Source organism: Thunnus albacares, chromosome 15 (genome assembly GCF_914725855.1).
Source record: "Thunnus albacares chromosome 15, fThuAlb1.1, whole genome shotgun sequence".
NCBI lineage: Eukaryota > Metazoa > Chordata > Actinopteri > Scombriformes > Scombridae > Thunnus > Thunnus albacares.
In genome coordinates this window covers 18783898-18801975 of record NC_058120.1, presented here as the reverse complement: position 1 = coordinate 18801975, position 18078 = coordinate 18783898, and the positions used below count along the sequence as shown (strand labels likewise).

General features: G+C 39.7%; 1 protein-coding gene across 1 annotated transcript; it reads right to left on the bottom strand.

The window, feature by feature from the left end:
- Positions 1 to 9847: 9847 nt before the first annotated feature.
- Positions 9848 to 17634, bottom strand: si:ch211-266g18.9 (transforming growth factor-beta receptor-associated protein 1). The gene is made up of 11 exons (XM_044375360.1): positions 16741 to 17634; positions 16359 to 16553; positions 16015 to 16169; positions 15202 to 15284; positions 14686 to 15033; positions 14429 to 14486; positions 14206 to 14349; positions 13877 to 14011; positions 13644 to 13794; positions 13138 to 13559; positions 9848 to 13032 (listed from the first exon to the last, which is right to left on the bottom strand). The coding sequence occupies exons 1-11, from the start codon at positions 17426 to 17428 to the stop codon at positions 12904 to 12906; spliced, it is 2508 nt and encodes an 835-aa protein (XP_044231295.1). The 5' UTR covers positions 17429 to 17634; the 3' UTR covers positions 9848 to 12903.
- Positions 17635 to 18078: the final 444 nt, after the last annotated feature.

Below are 18078 nucleotides of genomic sequence, written 5' to 3'. Positions count from 1 at the left end.
AAGAGTGGTGTTCATCCCAGTGGCACGTGGTGGCCCAACACCTTACTAAGACACTTTATGTTGGTTTTTCCTTTAATTTGTCACAAATCTATGTGTCCGGATGAGGAAAGGACAAGGTGTGAACTTGACATCACATCCCTGAAAGTGAAAATATCACACTACTTGATGAATTCAATTTTTAAAAAAGAGCAATATGCTTCATAGTCTATATGGGCTATCTATCTATCTATTGTAAAACCACAAGAAATCTACTATGTAATTAAGTTGATAAGTTGTAAATAGTATAAAATTTGTGCCCATAAACTGCTTGTGATGTTATCACCAGGCTGTGGGATGAAGCTATCATCACACACGTCAAAGCAAGAACTTTTTGTCAGTCAACCCAGTCAAATGCAACCTTATCTCAGTTGTGAGATGTGATTGTTTTTGTTTCCACAGTTCAATTTGCTGTAAGTTTATTTCTGGAGAGGTCTGACTCAGCTGCTGGTTTGAGGCAGCTTTCTTGGTCTTTGTTTAGCTGGGGAAATCTGAGTTTCAGAGTTGCAGCAGCCAGAAACTAATTTAACTAGAAGTACTCAGCCAGACAGTTTATGAGGTGCTGCAGAACAGCACTTTTGCACACAATGTACTACAAAGGTAAAAAGGTCAGAGCAACATATATAGATATGTTTTGCTTTCCTGTTTTGTCCAGCAAAGAAACAAACTTTGCTTGTTATTCGTTACATGGTAACATTTTTTTTCTATTGTTTGGATCCTCTTGCCTTGTTCTAAATCTCTTCCAAGTTAGAAAATTCACAGTCAAACAGAAGACAGACTCCTAGAAGTATCTGCTTATTGTGGGATCATTTAAGATATCAAAGTTAAATAAAACCAACTTAATGGGATTTTCAGCACTTAAGTGTAGGTGGTGGAATCCTGTATTTAAGGATAATAACTAATCAGCTACATCAAGACTGTGAAAATTTAAGGTTTCACTGTCTGTATCAGGCAGCGTCAGCCATTTCAAATACCAGAAAACCCTGTCAGTTTATGGAGAGGTCTTTGTGAAAGAATACGCCCAGCTCTCTTAGAGTAATACAGTGTAAACTGCATCAGAAGAGAGGTGGATTTATATTTAAGTTGTCAGTTCATAATTACATTTGACTCAAGCGCACATTGCAGCTGGAATGTGTGGGAGAGGAATGACACTTTCTGTGTCTCAAATGCAGAATGACAACCAAGAGACAATGTTTATACAACACAATGTCACCTCACTTGCTGGAGCAGATAGTTAGCACTGCACCATAATGACTTGTGGAGAGACAAAACAAGTGTTGTATCTGTGCACTATATTTGGTTGCAGCCATGTCTGTCTCAAAATACATACTAGAGCTAAACTGTTTGTTAGTGCCTATACAATTCACATTCAGTGCTCATGCTGTTTACATGGTCACAGGAAGTCAGCTGGAGTATAGTACAGTACAGTATGTCTACAACAATGCCAGGGTTGAGGCTCTATCCGGTGTGGTTTAGAAGTTTGTTTTGCTGGCTGATGGACGCTGTGTGGGCTGATACTTTTGCCAGAGCCAGAAACAGCAGTCCTAACTATGTCCAAATGGGAGTCGTTCCACATTATATAATATAACAATATATCATTTTTGCTTTCAAGTAACAACTTAGTAGCAGTCATGATAAAGCATAACAGCTCTTTCTCATGTTTTTAAAGTTTGGAATTGCTGTAGTTAGAGTTTATTAAAGGGACTTAAAGGTGCCCTGTGGAGTTTTCACTGAATAGATAGATTCAGTGTTACTGTTAATGATGTGTTCATAATTTGTTTCTGCTGCCCACAAGTGGCAAATAATGCAGTTATTACAGGTTTAAAGTCTAACAAATGTGTTTTATGCATTTCCTCTTTCATAACATATTTACAAAGCTGACTTTTCTTATAAGTTTGAAACCTGTTTATATCCACGTTTGCTTGCTAGCAGTCGTCTTCTACTTCACTGTCTCTGCTGGTGCATTACTGTGTTTTCTGGCCCAGGAATGTGTATCACGACAATATGCATGAGAAAAAACAAAATGGGGACCCACATGTAAAAACATTGCTCCACAGTGTTGTGGTCAAAAACTTTACAGAGTACTTTTAATATAGTTCTGAGTTTTAGCAGCAGCTTGGACCCCGGTATACCTGCATGCAGTTCTAATTTGAAATTGGTGAAAATTCAAAGCCACTTGGTCAGACTGTCCATAAAAGCCATAACAAATCATACATGCATTAATCTGTACAAAATTAAAGTATTAAAATAAAATACTGCTAATACGCAGTTGGTTTGTCAATTGAACTCAGATGTGACCAAGAATGTGACAGTCTATATGTGTTTTGCCAAAAACCAACAATAAAGCACTCAATTGGCCAACTATCTGAAAATATTAAGAGAAAAAAACCCCCACAATCATTCCAATGAGTGGCTCACTGCACATGTTTTGGAGTTTGTTATTGGTAATCCACAGACACAAGAACATCCCAGAATAAATCAGGACGAGAACACACAAAGTGAAGGTTCATTCCATATGGTTTGCATGGCTTCTTTTTGTGTTTATTTACAGGGTTTAAGGGACCAGACTTTCTATTTGCACGGTATTTTGAAGAGAAATGCTAAAGGTGGATCTTGAATGCAAAAACACTTGTGTTTTGAGTTTGACCAGGGTGTCACATAGCCTGTGATTGTGGAAATGGAAAGCTGTCTGAAACAGCGTGGGTTCAGGGTATTTTCTTGCCTTCCATGTATCTTTTGAACACCTACAAAAAGGGAAACCATAGAGCATTAAACTCGTCTGACCACAAGTCATCTAAGACTGTCCCTGACGTTTAGACAAAACAAATCTGAAGTTGAAGTGTAAAAACCTCACAGGCTAAATTTGGCTGTGTCTTGTTTGTTCATTTGGACAGAACAGAACAGAAACATAGTGAATGAGCGTTTGTGTTTGCAGTTCTGCAGGATGCTGCGAAATTACAAGTGATTTCAACCTTTTTCACAAAGAAAAGTCACGGTTGAGAAAACCTTTAAAGGAGCTATTAGACCTGCGTTTATATGAAATGAGCTGTTGAAAAACCTATTTTAGAAGGTAACTCCGGTGTTCAGGATAATATGAAAGAAATGTGCACATTTGTGATCCTCTAGCTTTTAACATTTACATGCCCGTTTTAATCAAAGGCTTTTGGTGGAAAAGTTAAAACTGAGGCGTCTAATTGGCTGAATCCTGTCTGGGTTTTGCTAAATGATGTATGTGAGCCAGCTGCGTTACATAGATTAAATTTATGGAAATGTAATTTTATAACTGAAAATCAGAATAGCTTCTTGGGGGGTCTAGATGATTTATTTTTTCTACAACTTCACAACCATACCGGCGTGGCCTGTCTTTTTTGTGAATTCAAAGTTCACTCTTAGAATTGATTAACATATAATGACTAAAATAATAAATGCTTCCTGGTGGTCCGCAGGGCCGATGTTGCAAAGCAGAACAAAGAGTTTGTTATTTTGATGAGCCAACAGTTTCTCTGTGGAGAGCCTGTTTTATTGTAAGGGCTCGTCCCGTCCCGAGCAGAGCCAAGTGGTCTTAAACACAGAAAGAGCGTGAGTCATTGTGCTCTGTAATTTCGGCACACTGCAGCTGTCTTAAGTGACCACGGCTGTAGACCTGTTAACCAGGCTGATCCAAATGTAAAACTTTCCCTTCCTCTTAACATAATAATTACAATGTCACTTCCCAGAGCCCTCTTTCTCAATTGCAGCATGTATAGGTTTAACTGCAGTGACAGCTTACTGGAAGATCTTTCTAGGACAGGCCTGATGACTATTTTGGGTCCCTGACCTTCTTTCCCGACAAAGAGCCTCTTTTAATCTCTTCTATAATTCCTGTACCAAATCTCCTTTTTCCCAGCATAATGCAGCTACTGTAAATACCATTTTTTCCAAGGCCATGGGCTTTGCTTTTAAGGCACATCTAAAACCTGTAAGTATATGTCTTACTGGTGACATTGAGTTGCAGCTGGACAGTCAAGCCTGGATGGCACAACGTGAATTGCTAATTCTGCTGAATGGGGCACATACTGTATGAGACTTTGAAGAGTTTCCAATTGGTATTTTTCTCAGCTATTTACAGTTCTGTATTTCAAACAAAATCTCCAAATATGGAAGTCTGAGGTCCTGTGGTAAAGGAAGAGAATTACAGTACTAATACTGGCACACTTTTTTTCTGCTGCAGTGTTTACACTGGTTTAGTCACATTTTGGTCAAATTGCAACAGCTCGCGGTTGAATAAATGGTTGTAGCGGCTGCTTGAATCTCTTCTTATGCCAGACAGACAGGTGGACTCCGTACTGGGACCTCCTGCAGTAGCGTTTAAATGGCAGCTGCTTTCTCGAGTAGCTGTTTAATAAAAGGGACAGAACATTTGATCAAATGTGTTTTCGTAAGATGGAAACATTCAGGCTTCATCAACAGACTGTGCTGCTGTGAGCATCTCATTCAGTGAGCCAAACCAGCCATGTCAGGCTGTAACCACTTTGGCTATGGCAGTGAATAAAAATTAATTTATTATACTAAAGCATCTGTTTTTTTATTTCCACTAATGATTTGTTTTACACTTTAAAGATGCATCTATTCCTTTTTTTTTTCTTAAAGCCACTGTGTGCATTTTTTTACATGACTATATCATCTTTCAAAGCATTTTGATGGCATGATGCCATAAGTTTTTGTTTTGGATAAATGCAGTCTATAGTATGTGTTCTGCTCATTCATCTCTCTCTCCCTGGGTCGGATCCATGGAGGGTGGAGTGTCTTTTTTGATACTACCACTTGTTGGTGCTAAAGAAGGGAATTTTCAGTTCTAGTTATAGCAGTAATATAATAATATTGACATATTATGACTTTATAAAGTTTATTATTCACTCTCCTTTTAGCTCTGTTTTGCTCTCCATAAATTCCTGAGGGAAATATCTGGCTTTTTAGCTGACAAATGCTCCACTATGTTCTTCAGCTAGCCACTAACTCAGGTAGTTTTTTTTAGTTTTTTGAAGACAATAGCTGCTATGTCTGGAAACAATACAAATGGGAGAGGTGAGAGTGAACCAAGTTGCAGCTGTAAACCAAAACAATGAGCTAAAAAAGACACTAAAATGCTCAAAGTAGAATTAAAAAAACAATATATTTTTACATTAAAATGACAAAACCCTCTAGAGTTTGTAGTAATTATGACGAGAACAAAGACTTCCACGAGAGACAGCTGTTCATTTCCTGTTTCCTACCTACAATGTTGGTTTCTTTCAACCACGACAACAATCATTCCCTAACCTTAATGATGAGGTTGCTATTGTAACCATGACAACGTAGATCCCATAACCTTAACCAAGCAGTTATGATGATCTTACCCTTAATCTAAGTCATTTTTGTGTCCAAACATAACCAAATTTTACATAAACATAGCACTGCCACATCATTGCAAACTAATGCATTTTTCAACAGGTAACGGTTTTGGAAAGCACAGACAAACAATGCCGTCCTGCTGATGACTGTTAATAGGGGTGTCACATCAGAATACACCTCTGTGTAGTTGTTAAGGGCAGTTACAAACAACATTATGTTGTTTAATTTGGACAACTTGTTGCCTTTTCCCATTTTCCCATTTGATCCATTGCTAGCATAAAAATATTGTTTATAGCAGCTTTAATTATTCAACAAACATTCAACGGTTATTTTTCTGTCATTGTGGAACAAATACCACTCAGATTGGGAGTAACTCCCAGTGAACATCATTCTTTAAGTTTTGGTTTCACTATTCTGTTACAGGGTTGACAGGCTGAAAAATCATCCTGAAAATTCACTCCACTGAAGAGTTTTCTCTCAATATTGCTGATTTAATCAACATTAAATATATCTTGGTGAACAAGAGCAGCCAAGAAGTTGAACCCAAACTTGAGGTCATGGTTTATGAGGGATTTCACACAGATGCAAAAATGTTTGTAGTCAAATATATCATTGCATTTCAAATGACAGAGGGTTGTCCTCTGTCGTTAACTCAGTGTAAATTGCACACATTTGCTGTTCTCCTAACAGACCTGAAATAAGAGACCTGAAATAAGAGATTTAAAACCTAAATTAAATTAGTTTCATGTTTGGACTCTTATGTCAAAGCCCTTCACTTTCACTTTATACACACAGCGTGAAGCCCCTCTGTTGATTGCAGAGTGTGATCCCATCTATACCTCACAGACAAGTGGTTTGCTCCATTGAAATTAAGCTAATTATATTCCATGCCTGTACACATGCAGCTACTGTAAGCTATACTTTCCCCCCACTATTATCTTCCTAAGGTTTCATGACTGTGAAACACCCTCTCAAAATTAAAGGTTGGAATTGTGCCAAAACCTGACATTATATGCAGGGGAGCTTTTTTTGGGGAGTAAAAAGTTGCCCAATCTCTCCAGTCTCTCAGTCTGTCCCAGTTTGACGTCAGCTGCCAGCCGAAAGCTTAGCATAAGCTTCAGCTTGTGCAAATCAGTCTTCTTTTGCAGCCTGTTCAGACAGAAGGAGAGCCGAGGTGAGCTCCTCTGGATGATTTAAGCTTTCTGCTCTTTTATGAAATGCAGTAATAAACTGTAAATGTCAGTAATCACCTGGAGATGGAAAAAAAAGACTGGTATGTGCAGTCACACAGAGGTGCAGAGACACACACACACTTTGTCAAACACATTTTCAAAACAGACAGCTGGAAGGTATTTTTCTGCCACAACCATCATGCACCTGAGGCTTTTTATATGGAATGTGTTGTTTATTCACAATTTGAATGAAAAAAAGTGTTCATTCATATTTCTTTTCCTAAACAGTGTAACTGAAATTAACCGAAACTGTGTGCATCATTAATAAATAACCTCATCTAAATGGTGATTTCTATAATAGAGAATTTTAGATTACAGAATACAAACAAACAAAAGTATGTTTTTGGTACTATAACATTTATTAAAGTGTCATCATGCATAAAGAGAAAGATTTGAAAGATTTGAAAGAAATATTTAATGCACTTTTTGTCTTTTTGGCACACATACTTTGCCCAGTTTTTATAGTCTTTAAGAACACTTACTATGGTTTACTTGTGGTTGTTGCCATGGTTTTGTTGCTTCATTAAGCAACATGTTAAACATACACTCTGTTACGCTATACAGCTTAGAGTTGGTTTTTATGTTTAGACAATGGAAAGCAAGAGAGCTTTATTTAGGACACTGTGATTCACTTTGCTGTCCCCACAATGATGACTGCTCTTTGAAACTGAATCTGGACCCACGAGGTTTGAACACATGTTGAAAGCTAACTGAACACATCAGTCAGCAAATAATTCATCCTAAGTTAACAGCTGAAAATGAATTTAAATGGGGGAGAAAATAAAACAAAAATTCATTTAATTTTAGAATAAATATTAGCTTTTCCTGCATTTTTAACATTTTTAACATCTTGTACTCTTTAAGAACTGTTCTTTGATTTTTTTCTTGGAGGCAAATGATGCTTGGGCACTCCTGAAATACCCTCAAGTATGGGTATGTGTTGGAGCATGAAACCACAAAGTGCAGAGATCTCGTGCAGCTTCACGTCAGCTGAGAATCGTTCTATTCTTTTGCGCTCTGTGGTGGTTAGGGTTCATGAAAGACTTAATGAAAGCCTTGAAATACACTTCGTATGACGCTTCCAGAGATGTTCGATCTGTAGAAATAGAATTGTAATTCTATGCTAAAAAACAATATACCTCTAATTTGTCTGCGCTCTGATTGAAGCTTTTATTGTTATATATAACTTTATGATAGCTCATGGACGTTTTGCATCACTAAAATACAGATTACTAGAGGCTCTTGCTGCTGTCGCTTCAGCTCTAAAATGGAATTCAGCCTTTTGGGGTTAGTATTGGATTTCATGACCCCCCGGGCGTTTATTTTGTGGGTTACAGTAAGTTCAGTCCTAGATAGCAGAGGGAGGGCGTTTTGACTCCAGCGGTTGATATCAGGGGGGTGTTGGGACATTTTTAACTCCCTGGCCTATCTGTTGTGGTGTGAAGGGTGTGTTCATCTGTGGGGAGGATTGGCGCTAAATGTCTAATTATGCTTGAGCCTACGTTCTCCACTTTCCCAGGGTACAGTAACAGTAACTTAATGTGGCATATGCTCTGTAATCAGTGATGTCAAACACCACATGAGGCACAGTCTCGCAGATAAAGCTCAGAAACTATCAGGGACCCTGTGGTGCCGAATGCACGCCCCTCCTGTTGTCAGAGCTTTAATTAAGTTAGTTTCACACGGTACAGTTTTCATCACCTGCAGCTTGCTGGTTCAGATTTAAGATCTACCCAAGTAGAAATATAAATTAGGTTTAATCAAGATACTTTGATTCATGTGTTGACTGAAATGATTTTTAATGAAAGGTGATATGATCTCATTTCAGTCAAATTTAACTTTTCAGGCATGTTATGCTGCTAAAACCTGTCCCCCATATGGACAATGAAGTTTATTTACATGAATGGGTGTGGAACAATGAGGCAATTAAGCTGCCAAAGCCATAGGCCAGATAGACCAGATTGCAGTTTCAGCCCCACTTTTAGATTACTCAGCAGGTCTTTTTGGTTCTGTTCCCAGAAATCCAAATGGTCCAGAGATGAAAGGTGCTAGACCTGGAAATGAGACACAAGTCTCCAGATTCAGAAACCAGACCACTAGACCCCTTGGGCCAAGTGCTTAGCTCTCCACCTGAAATTCTCTCATTAGAAAAGAGCAGCGTAAACACGTAAGGCTGCCAAAAAAACCCTGCCTTCCAAAATGAACTCTCATTCTTCATCGAAAATTGAGTCATTAGTCGTACACAGTACAGATCATTAAGCTAATGCTGCTTAAGTTGTTTAGGAATATATCTATTTATGTAGAAATAAGTGATGTTTCTGTGTACATGTGAAGCTGTGTTTGATATTTGTGAGATTTTTGGCAAGTTTATTGAGAAGAGAGCGTCATCTAAGCACTTTGCCCATATTTGAATCATCTAATTTACCTCAGGGAAACTAATTACCCAGAGGCAAATAAATTTTATATTTGCAGTAATGATGAGTTTACTGAAAGCGCCAATTATATTAAAAAGTTAAAATATTTTGTATCTCTCTCAAAATATCTTCTCAAAGAACAGCACAGTCACAGCACTGAAAGAGGTGAAAAATATTAGCTCTCTAGACATGGTTTGACTATGCCATACGCTATAATGTATATAATCCATGTCTCCATGCAGCAGGGCAGGGTGGGTGTCTGTGGTCACTGTCTCTGCCCTCTGTGTCTCCAGTGGGCCACCCTACACATTTCTCCCAGTGGCATTGTGCCAAACCCCAAGGTAGCAAGCCATGAAAATGAGAGCGTTGCCTTGGGAGTTAAAAAAAGATATGTTTTGATCATCCTCTTCAGCTATTTATTCCCATACTTGTTTTGCTATATCTATAGAATTAGTTTTGCTGGGGAGAGTGGAAATTAAAGTTCAATCCTTTAGGTTTTCTGCTACCTTACCATTATTGCTACCAAAAGGGTTGCAAATTAAGATTCTCCTTGTCTCTCAGCAACCACTAAGAGACTGAAAAATGCGTCATAAGGGACATGATACAGTAATTTGTGGCTTCGACTATAAATGTGATGCATGATGCACAGAGAAGTATTGTGTATTCATTTTTCCCATAAGGTTTATTTAGTAAGGTACCTGCTGTAATTTTCATCATCCTGAGGCAGCATGTGCTTCACAGTTTTCTCAGGGTTGGTTCCAAAGAGGTGAAACAAGTATCGTCAGCACATTCACATGTATTTCTTATGATATTAAACTGACTTGAAAAAAGTATTTAATATTAAACAAACACATTTACATCCTTGTGTTTTGTTGAAATTGGCTTTACTTCCTCATTGTTTAGGGTTACAAACCTACTAAAAGTACTGAAGTAGTAACCCTTCCCTTTGTCACAAGCTGATCTTTGACATTTTGTTTAAGGTGATAAAATAGGGAAATTACATAAAGTAATTACACAAAGTAAAGACATATGCATGGGATATACATGGACAAACGAAACAAATTGCTAAAAAGTGATCACATACAACAAAATGTACATACATCCTTCACAGTGACATTATTTGAGGTCAATTAGACCCCAGAGAGGTCAAACTTACTGTTAAACCTCTTAGAAACAAACTGTTTTAAAACTCCAATAACAGAAATCCAATGTGGGATTTGGGAGGGGTGCTGTAGTGCTGTGTAAAAAGTACTGTCAACATAAAGCATATTTAAAACAGGTCATCAGTTCAAAATGACGTTTATAAGCAATTTTAATAAATTTAGGGCATGTCATGAAGTATCAAGCTGATAAAATAATGTTAAGTATATTTTTGTGCAGTTAAAGAGACCCCAATGTTTCCAGACTTATGGTTAACCCATTTCACCATAGGTTAAAAAAAGCTCTTTGCATTTTATGCATGGTTTCTTTATACTCCATACAAAACAACACAATGTTAACATGTAAACAATTACATCCTACAGTCTAGACATGTTCTTTAAATTTAGAAGAGCACTAGAAGAAAATGTTCTTGTTTTCCCTCCTTGAATGTGGCGACATGGATATTTATAATGGGAGACCACTGTCTGGATATCCACCATACCTCCTCCTCCATAACTGTTGATTTTTGCATCCAATTCGTTCCCCTCATGTGTAAAATGTCCATCTGGCCAGCACCCCACAGCGACCCACAGACTCCATGGACCCATCTTACTCACGCACTGAACTCCAGATTGTCAGAGGGTGATAGTAACATCAACACGAGCTACTGTTCGAGCTTCTTATAAACAACAACCGGGGCGTCTTGATGTGCCGAATGAGAAAATAAAAATTTTATTTAAATGCACCAAACAAACTTTCTTACAGTTGAGTCTCACAGCTCTAATTTAGTTAGGAGAAGGTGTATTTGTCCTTGTGTCTGCTTATTTTAACCATTTGGTTACTTAGGGCTCTTGGTCAACATCAAAGATGAGAAAAACATTTTTGAGGTGCAGCACAACCACAAGTGTTCAAAACTACATTAATGCTCTCTGAGGATGACCGTGAGAGGAAAGGAGTGGACATAATCCCGGCCCGGGTCCACCCAGTGGTCACTGGTCATCAGGCACAGCCCAGAGTCCAGCCAGTCACAGCAGAGTCTCCCTCTCAGTCAGTTGATATAAACTATGAGAGGCTCCTTCACATCTCAAAACAAATAAAAAAAAGGAGCTGGTGTTTCACATTTTTCTCTGCACTGATAACTCTCGACTGTTGAAATGTATTTACAATGACTGAACAGTGGATTACAATTAAATGCCTAGATTATCAAAATTACAAGGGGCTGATACGCAGGAGTGGACGTGGCAATTTTCCTGCAACCACATGAAAGAGAAATGTTAGGAATATGGTTTTCTTGGGGTTTCATAGGACATGCGTCAGTTTATTTATATAAGCCAGAGGTCAGATTTATACACTCAAAGTGAGAAATTTCAAGTCAGAGCTTAAGTCAAGTGTATTATTGTGGCTTTTAATTCTAGTGAGAGTCTCAAAGGGCTTCATGACACCCACACTGTGACACATTAAATGGCCTCAGACCCTCAGTGAGAACAATAAAAAGCTCCCGCAAAAACCTCATTAGGAGAGAAAGAAGGCAGAAACATTGGCAAGGGCATCGCAACTCTTTTCCATCCCTTCTAACATGCTCATAATTCACTATTTATCTACATTGCAATTAGACACTTACCCCAGGGCCAAAAAACCTACAGTACAAGCAGCCCAGCCAAATGCACAACTAGCAAGTTAGTGTTCCAGCTCCTTTAGGCGTCTCCTGAAATCGTGTCCCAAAATGCATCAGTAAAGAGAAATGCTTGCATTTATGGTTAGCCTTAGTGACTAAATTACGACAGAAATAGACTAACACATCTTGAGCCCTGGTGTCATCTAACTTAATGACATGTGTTTAAGTTTATTTACAAGATTTCCATACTGTGTATCTGGAGTTTTAGTGTTGTTATTTGGAATAGATGTCTATGATGTTCCCTAATGATATGATTGGATGATGGTAAAAATTCCCTATGAATATGCTGAATTCATATTCCATACACAGCACAGACATGTCATTTGGTTGCTTGTAAAATTACTTTATAACATAAGTGACCCAAAACTCTGCACTTCCTCAACCTGTTTACTTTTCATTTTTAAACCTATAATTGTGATTTTCTCTCTGGTCATAAATGTATATTAATGCACAAGCTGAATAAAAAAAGTCTCTCACATAAAGTCTCTCGGTTGTTGACATTCTATTTCCAGCTTTATGCAGACAAATATACACAGCCAGTGGAAACCATGATGGTGGGGATGCATATATACTACAGCATTGGTGGATGGTCAAATTCCCTCTGGTCATCACGGTGACCACAGGTGGTTTCCATGTAAAATACCACTGTCTGATCAGTGAATATATACCCCTGAGTGTCCTCCACAATTCACTTTATAGCTATTGCTGTCTACAGTGTCTGTAGGAAATGGCACAGACATGCCGCCCTGAAAAAGTGCCCTGCTTGCTCTTTTGCATTTTAAAACCAGTTATTTACACAATGTATTTTCTTTTTTCAAATTAGAAAACGTGTCTGGTCCAAGGTCCATGAATTGAATCCTTGTAGTGAGTTTGCCTAGATGACACAGTCTAATCTGGAAAAATGATCTGGTAGGAAACAGACACTTATCCGGCTAGAAATTAATGTGATTCTCAAGGTTGCGGCGACGCATATACTCATATTTTTGCATAAACAGAGGATAGATCAGTCTATCAGAGTCTCTACAATGCTGAATATTCAGGTGCAGCTTGTATGCATCAGCTCGCCGTGCAGGTTACATGCAAACTGTGGCTCTGCAAGGTCTCGCTGACAAACCTTACAGACCTGCCCCTTGTCCACTCTGACCTTTGTTTTTGACGCCTGCATCTGAAAAGGTGGAGAGTGAAAGGGTAACAGGGTTCAGGAAAAAACAGACAAGAATACACTCAGTGTTCACTGCAGTAAAAATGTGAAATATGTCATTAAACTCACCCAAATGACCTTGTGCCTCAGGAGCTCCGCCTGGGCCAAGGCTTGTTGCAGCCTCCTCGTCTGCCTCTGGTGGAAGGTCTCCCTCAGGAATCTAACCAGGAACTGGGAGACCAGTTGAACAGACCAGGATTCAGGCAGGAGATGGATGACCTTCTCTGCAGCAAAGACCTGAGGGTTGTTGTTGAGCAGATCCACAGCAGCGCTGGTGAGATTCTCGGAGCTCAGGTAAATTTTGAGCAGGGTGAGCAGCAGGGCCTCCTTGAACTGTGTGTCCTGGCCCTGGGCGGCCTTGCAGCAGTAGGCCTCTGCAGCCTGGGGGTCTTGCCCCTGGTGAACAAGCACCTGCAGGGACTGAGAGTGTTCACCAGTCCTACCGAGGAGAATTGCTTTCTCTATGTGCAGTGTTGTTGGCTTAACTCGCTCTGTGGTGAAAAGAAAACAAGTCTTATACTGTAATTTGTTGATAATTAAGTCATGATTTACTTTTTCATAAGGCATCCACACACCATATACAGTTGAGATGTCATAGAATTTCGAGTCCCATAGCAGCTGCTGCAACTTCCCTCTGGTCACCCGCAGATCTGACTTTGTTTCCTCTTCCTCTTGCAGTGTCTGAGTAACATATGCTAGGGCCAGACGGTTGTGATGTCTCTCCTCCTGTGGGCAAATTACACCAATCATGTCTTGGTGCATTTAATAAAGGAGTCAGGCTATCAGATTAGGTGGCTGCTGTACCTACCTCACTGTTCAAGTTGTGAATTAGGAACTCAAGATACAAAAGCTGTGCCAGGGGATACTTCTCCAAGAGATCAAGGACATCTTGTGTCACAAAATGATCATCTGGTGGACGCTTGGTGAAAATCTGCACACCTGTCTTTTTCAGATAAAGGACAACTGTTATTGGTAATTTGATGATGGAGTTGATAATCAAAAATTGCCCATAAGTGAGGCAATTTAGTTAATATAGTGGAAGGCTTTTTGCAGACTGTTTATATCTGTAACGCATTGTTGTATTGTGCAACTCTGCCCTCTGCAGTTAAGCTGAGGGCATGAAAAATTAACAGGCACCTCTTGGTTTCTGTTCAGAGTCCAGTCTGCAAATGTCCACACAACATCTTTGTCTTTCAGCTGACTGAGAGTCCACACGATGTGTCCATAGACATCAGAGCAGGAGGGGTCTTTGTGGAAACCATCTGCAATCTTTATCCATGTCTGGGGGAATAAAACAGGCTAAAGTACACAACATCTCTATATGTAGTTGGATATACATGTGTGAAGGGGGAAATTATACCTTTATTGCATCGATTTGCTTTCCATGACTTTGATAAAGTGAACCTAATGCAAAAAACCTGTAAATAAAACAGCAAACAGTCCATCAAAAAGTGCAAATTATAACAAATATCATTATGTCAAATGCTGAATTGGAGCCTCTAAAGAGTAATTTGTCATGAATCATTTTCACACAAAGTATATTACCAGATTTGTAGGTGTGATTGCCTATATATTGCTTATTACCTATGCAACACATTATTTTTTTTATTTTTTTACCTGTTGTGTTGCTCCAGAACAGGAATACAGTAGTCCAGGCTGCAAGCATTGGGAAATAACACAAGCTGCTGCAGATTTTCACTGTCTGTCTGTTCTGTGTACAGCCTCAGGAGGGCGCAGTCGACCTCTTTACTGCACTTCAGGCTTTGCTCCATCCCCCGGACTGCTCTAAGAAAATCTCCCAGGAAGGCCAGGTAATGATGAAATGTGTTTCTGTCCTCTTGCCAGAGCACCTGGAGATCCCTGCTCTTGTTCGTTTGATCAAGCTGGGATTGAAAGTCCTCACTGACACAAGACTCCATGTTAGGGTAGAGGCGGATGATTTCTCTGGGGTCCAGCTCACCATTACTGTTCAAATGGGTAATGCGTATTGATCTGTGTTAAACTTCAGTGTACAAGACAGAAGAAAAGACACACTATTCACAAAATTCACATACTATTACTGCGCTGTCTGCTTGGATTTATTTAGCGTGGTTTGAATTTGGAATGACATGAAAGGGGGGGTTTTACTCTCACATGAATAGATCCCTGGCTTCGGAAAAACCCTCCTGGTAAAAATGAGCAAATCCAGCCAGGCAAGTGATGGCCTTCTGCAGCTCCTGCCAGTAAAGAATATTCTCTTACACCAGGCACACATGGCATTAACATATTTAATGCAACAATATGTGAACTGAAATTGTTGAGGCAGAAGACTGTTCGAGTATCCTTAAATCTGTTACACTTCACAAGATTCAGAAAACAAATATCCAAACAAATTATAAGAAATTAACTAATTCACTCATCAGTGCATTAATTCTAACATCATGACCTTTAACCTGTAACCTGAGATTACACTAAATCTCAGACAACATCTGCTGTCCTCAATTGCATTCATCCAACTGGAATACACCTAGAATAGCAGCTCACAATAATGTAGTCAGTCTGCACCTCGACATTTAATATGTTCTATAGCAATAAATATTAAATCACAGGAAACAGGTTGAAAAAAGTAGGTAAATTAGCTTTAGCTATGGCTAACTGCGGTTTGGTTTTTCGCTCTTCCTGCCAATTTTGCAGGATGTTTTTTTTCACACATTTCTATGGCATAATAATTCTTAAATGGTAATTTAGTTATCCTAACTAAATTTTGACCAAATATATTACTAATATTTGCCTTTGCCTGGCAGAATAATTAGGCTGAAGGAGAAATAAATGTTTCTATGTCATTTAGTTATCCTCAGAAATTTAGTTTTGAAACCCTTGAGAAGAAAAAAGTATTTGTTTGAAGAGATAGATTTCAGAGCAGGGACACATTTGCTTCCGGCTGTGTGTCCATAAATTGAATTTCACCTTGTATGCGTCAAGTGGATGATGGCTTTGAACTCTGTCCAACAGCAATAAGGCCTCCTCGACCCTTTCGTGCCCTACAAGTGTCTGGATCTGTTCTTCCAATGGCACCAGACGCAGGCTGAAAATGCCTCTCTCTGTGAACACTAACACACCATCTGAGGGGAGATTTGTTTTTTAGATTTTCAGAAACACTCAGTGTGTAGAAACAGTTTGTGCAAGAATGACTGAATCAGTGCAAACTGAGACAAACAAGGCTACGTCCTCTAAAACAAAACCACAATTTGGCAGTTTATTGGTCTACAATCTGCCAGGATTAAGCGATGAATTGATGTTGCGCGGTTTACCTGATGTGGAGAGCAGACCCTTCGCTCCGCTGAGACCCACAGTCTGTTTGTGCTGCTGATCTAACATGCTGTAGACAGACAACACTTGGGGCTGTAGGGTTAGGATGTAAGGGAAACATACTCCGGCTGCCAGCACCTCCTGAGGCCACTGCAGGGGAGGGCGCTGGCATATCCTGGTCTTCATCACAAACATGCCTGAGGGATAAGGATAGAAAAATGATATCTTGGCAAAACAAATATCCTCTGGCTAGATTGATATATGGAGGAGCAATATGAGATGATTAACTATATAGCTGCTTTGGAAAGGAAGCATATAATGACACATTTAGATGTCTGTACTTGCAGCCTGTAGAACTTATGCCACAAACATATTGGCTCTTACCCAAAGATTCAGGCCCATTTAGGAGGAATTCCCCTTGTCCCACTGAGGTAACAATGACATGCTGCCTGCTGTGATTGTGAGGAAAGAGCTCCTCACTGCTCCCAGTCTTTATATCACACAGGAGGTACTTGTCAGTAGTAGCTACACACAGAGTTGTGCCATCTATTGCCAAGGCCACAGGATCCTGAAAGAGAGGGACTTCCTTCACGACCTCCCACCTGTCCACGCCCACTAGGTGGATCCTTATCACCTTCCTGCGGCTCGAGGAAGTCACCATCTCCACACATGCAGACTGAGCTGTGAGCGTAGAGTGGCATACCTCAAACAAAGAAACATGCTGGATCTTCTTCAGACTGGGAACAGGCTCTAAGGAGAACATGTTGAGGGCAGTAACGCTCCGGTCCCACAGGACCAGCAGATGGTTGAAAAGTGCGACTGCCCTCAGTTGGGCTACTGGGTTGCTTGAGCCTAGTTTTCTTGTCCTACCTTCCCTGGTTTTGCTCTGGCCAGGCCTTAGGTCCCCATCTGTGCTACTGGTAAGAATGAGGTGCTGCACTGTTGCATCTTTGGTCCCTATATACACATTTCGGTCATAGCACTCAAGGCAGTGGATGCTGGATTTGTCCTTTTCTTTAGAAGCTGCTTGCTTTTCATAGACATCTATTTGTGTGAAGGCTTTAAAAGCCATTGTAGAAATGTCAGATTTTGGTTCTGCAGCTCAAGTCTGGTGTTACTCAAGTAATGGCTCACTAGCAAGCAAAGAGGAAGTTATTTAGTAGTAGTACTTTTCACTGTAAAAAAATTCCTTGCAAGAAGGTATCTGCCTAAATCATAGCTATAGACCCTCTTCTGTGAAATCTATGAAATAAGACGTCCCTACCTCGGTTCTGTGCCTCTTTGATTCCTCCACAAGTCTGTGAAGTGTAAAGTAGTTACAACTCCCCATGTGACTATATCCTGACAGGAAATCTGTCAGCATTTTATGCTACTCATCCTGCCATGTGAGGACACTTGCACAACTCATCCAGCAGCCTCACCAAGAGAACTCTTTTACAAGTATCAAAACAATAGGTATGGTGCAGAAGACGGATATTTTGAGGTGCCCACAGTTACGGTCACTTGTGCTCTTGGCTCCTGCATGGGCCAAAGTGTGGCTTTGGTCAGTGGATAATGGAGAAGTAGACGAGCAAGTGATCTGTTGATCAACCATGTATGGTCGTCCTTAGTTTGTTTACAATGTGAATGAGCTGGGTGTGATGAGGTCAAGAGGCAACATAAACACACTAGAGGTTTGTTTTATAGCATGATTGCTTTAAGGGTGACTGAGAGGGTATAGTA

Coding starts and splice junctions, on each gene's coding strand:
- si:ch211-266g18.9 (XM_044375360.1), bottom strand. CDS start 17,428: ATGGCTTTTAAAGCCTTCACACAAATAGATGTCTATGAAAAGCAAGCA. Junction 16,170..16,358: donor GGGTCTGCTCTCCACATCAG/GTAAACCGCGCA, acceptor ATCTCCCCTCAG/ATGGTGTGTTAGTGTTCACA. Junction 13,033..13,137: donor TGAGGCACAAGGTCATTTGG/GTGAGTTTAATG, acceptor CCACCTTTTCAG/ATGCAGGCGTCAAAAACAAA.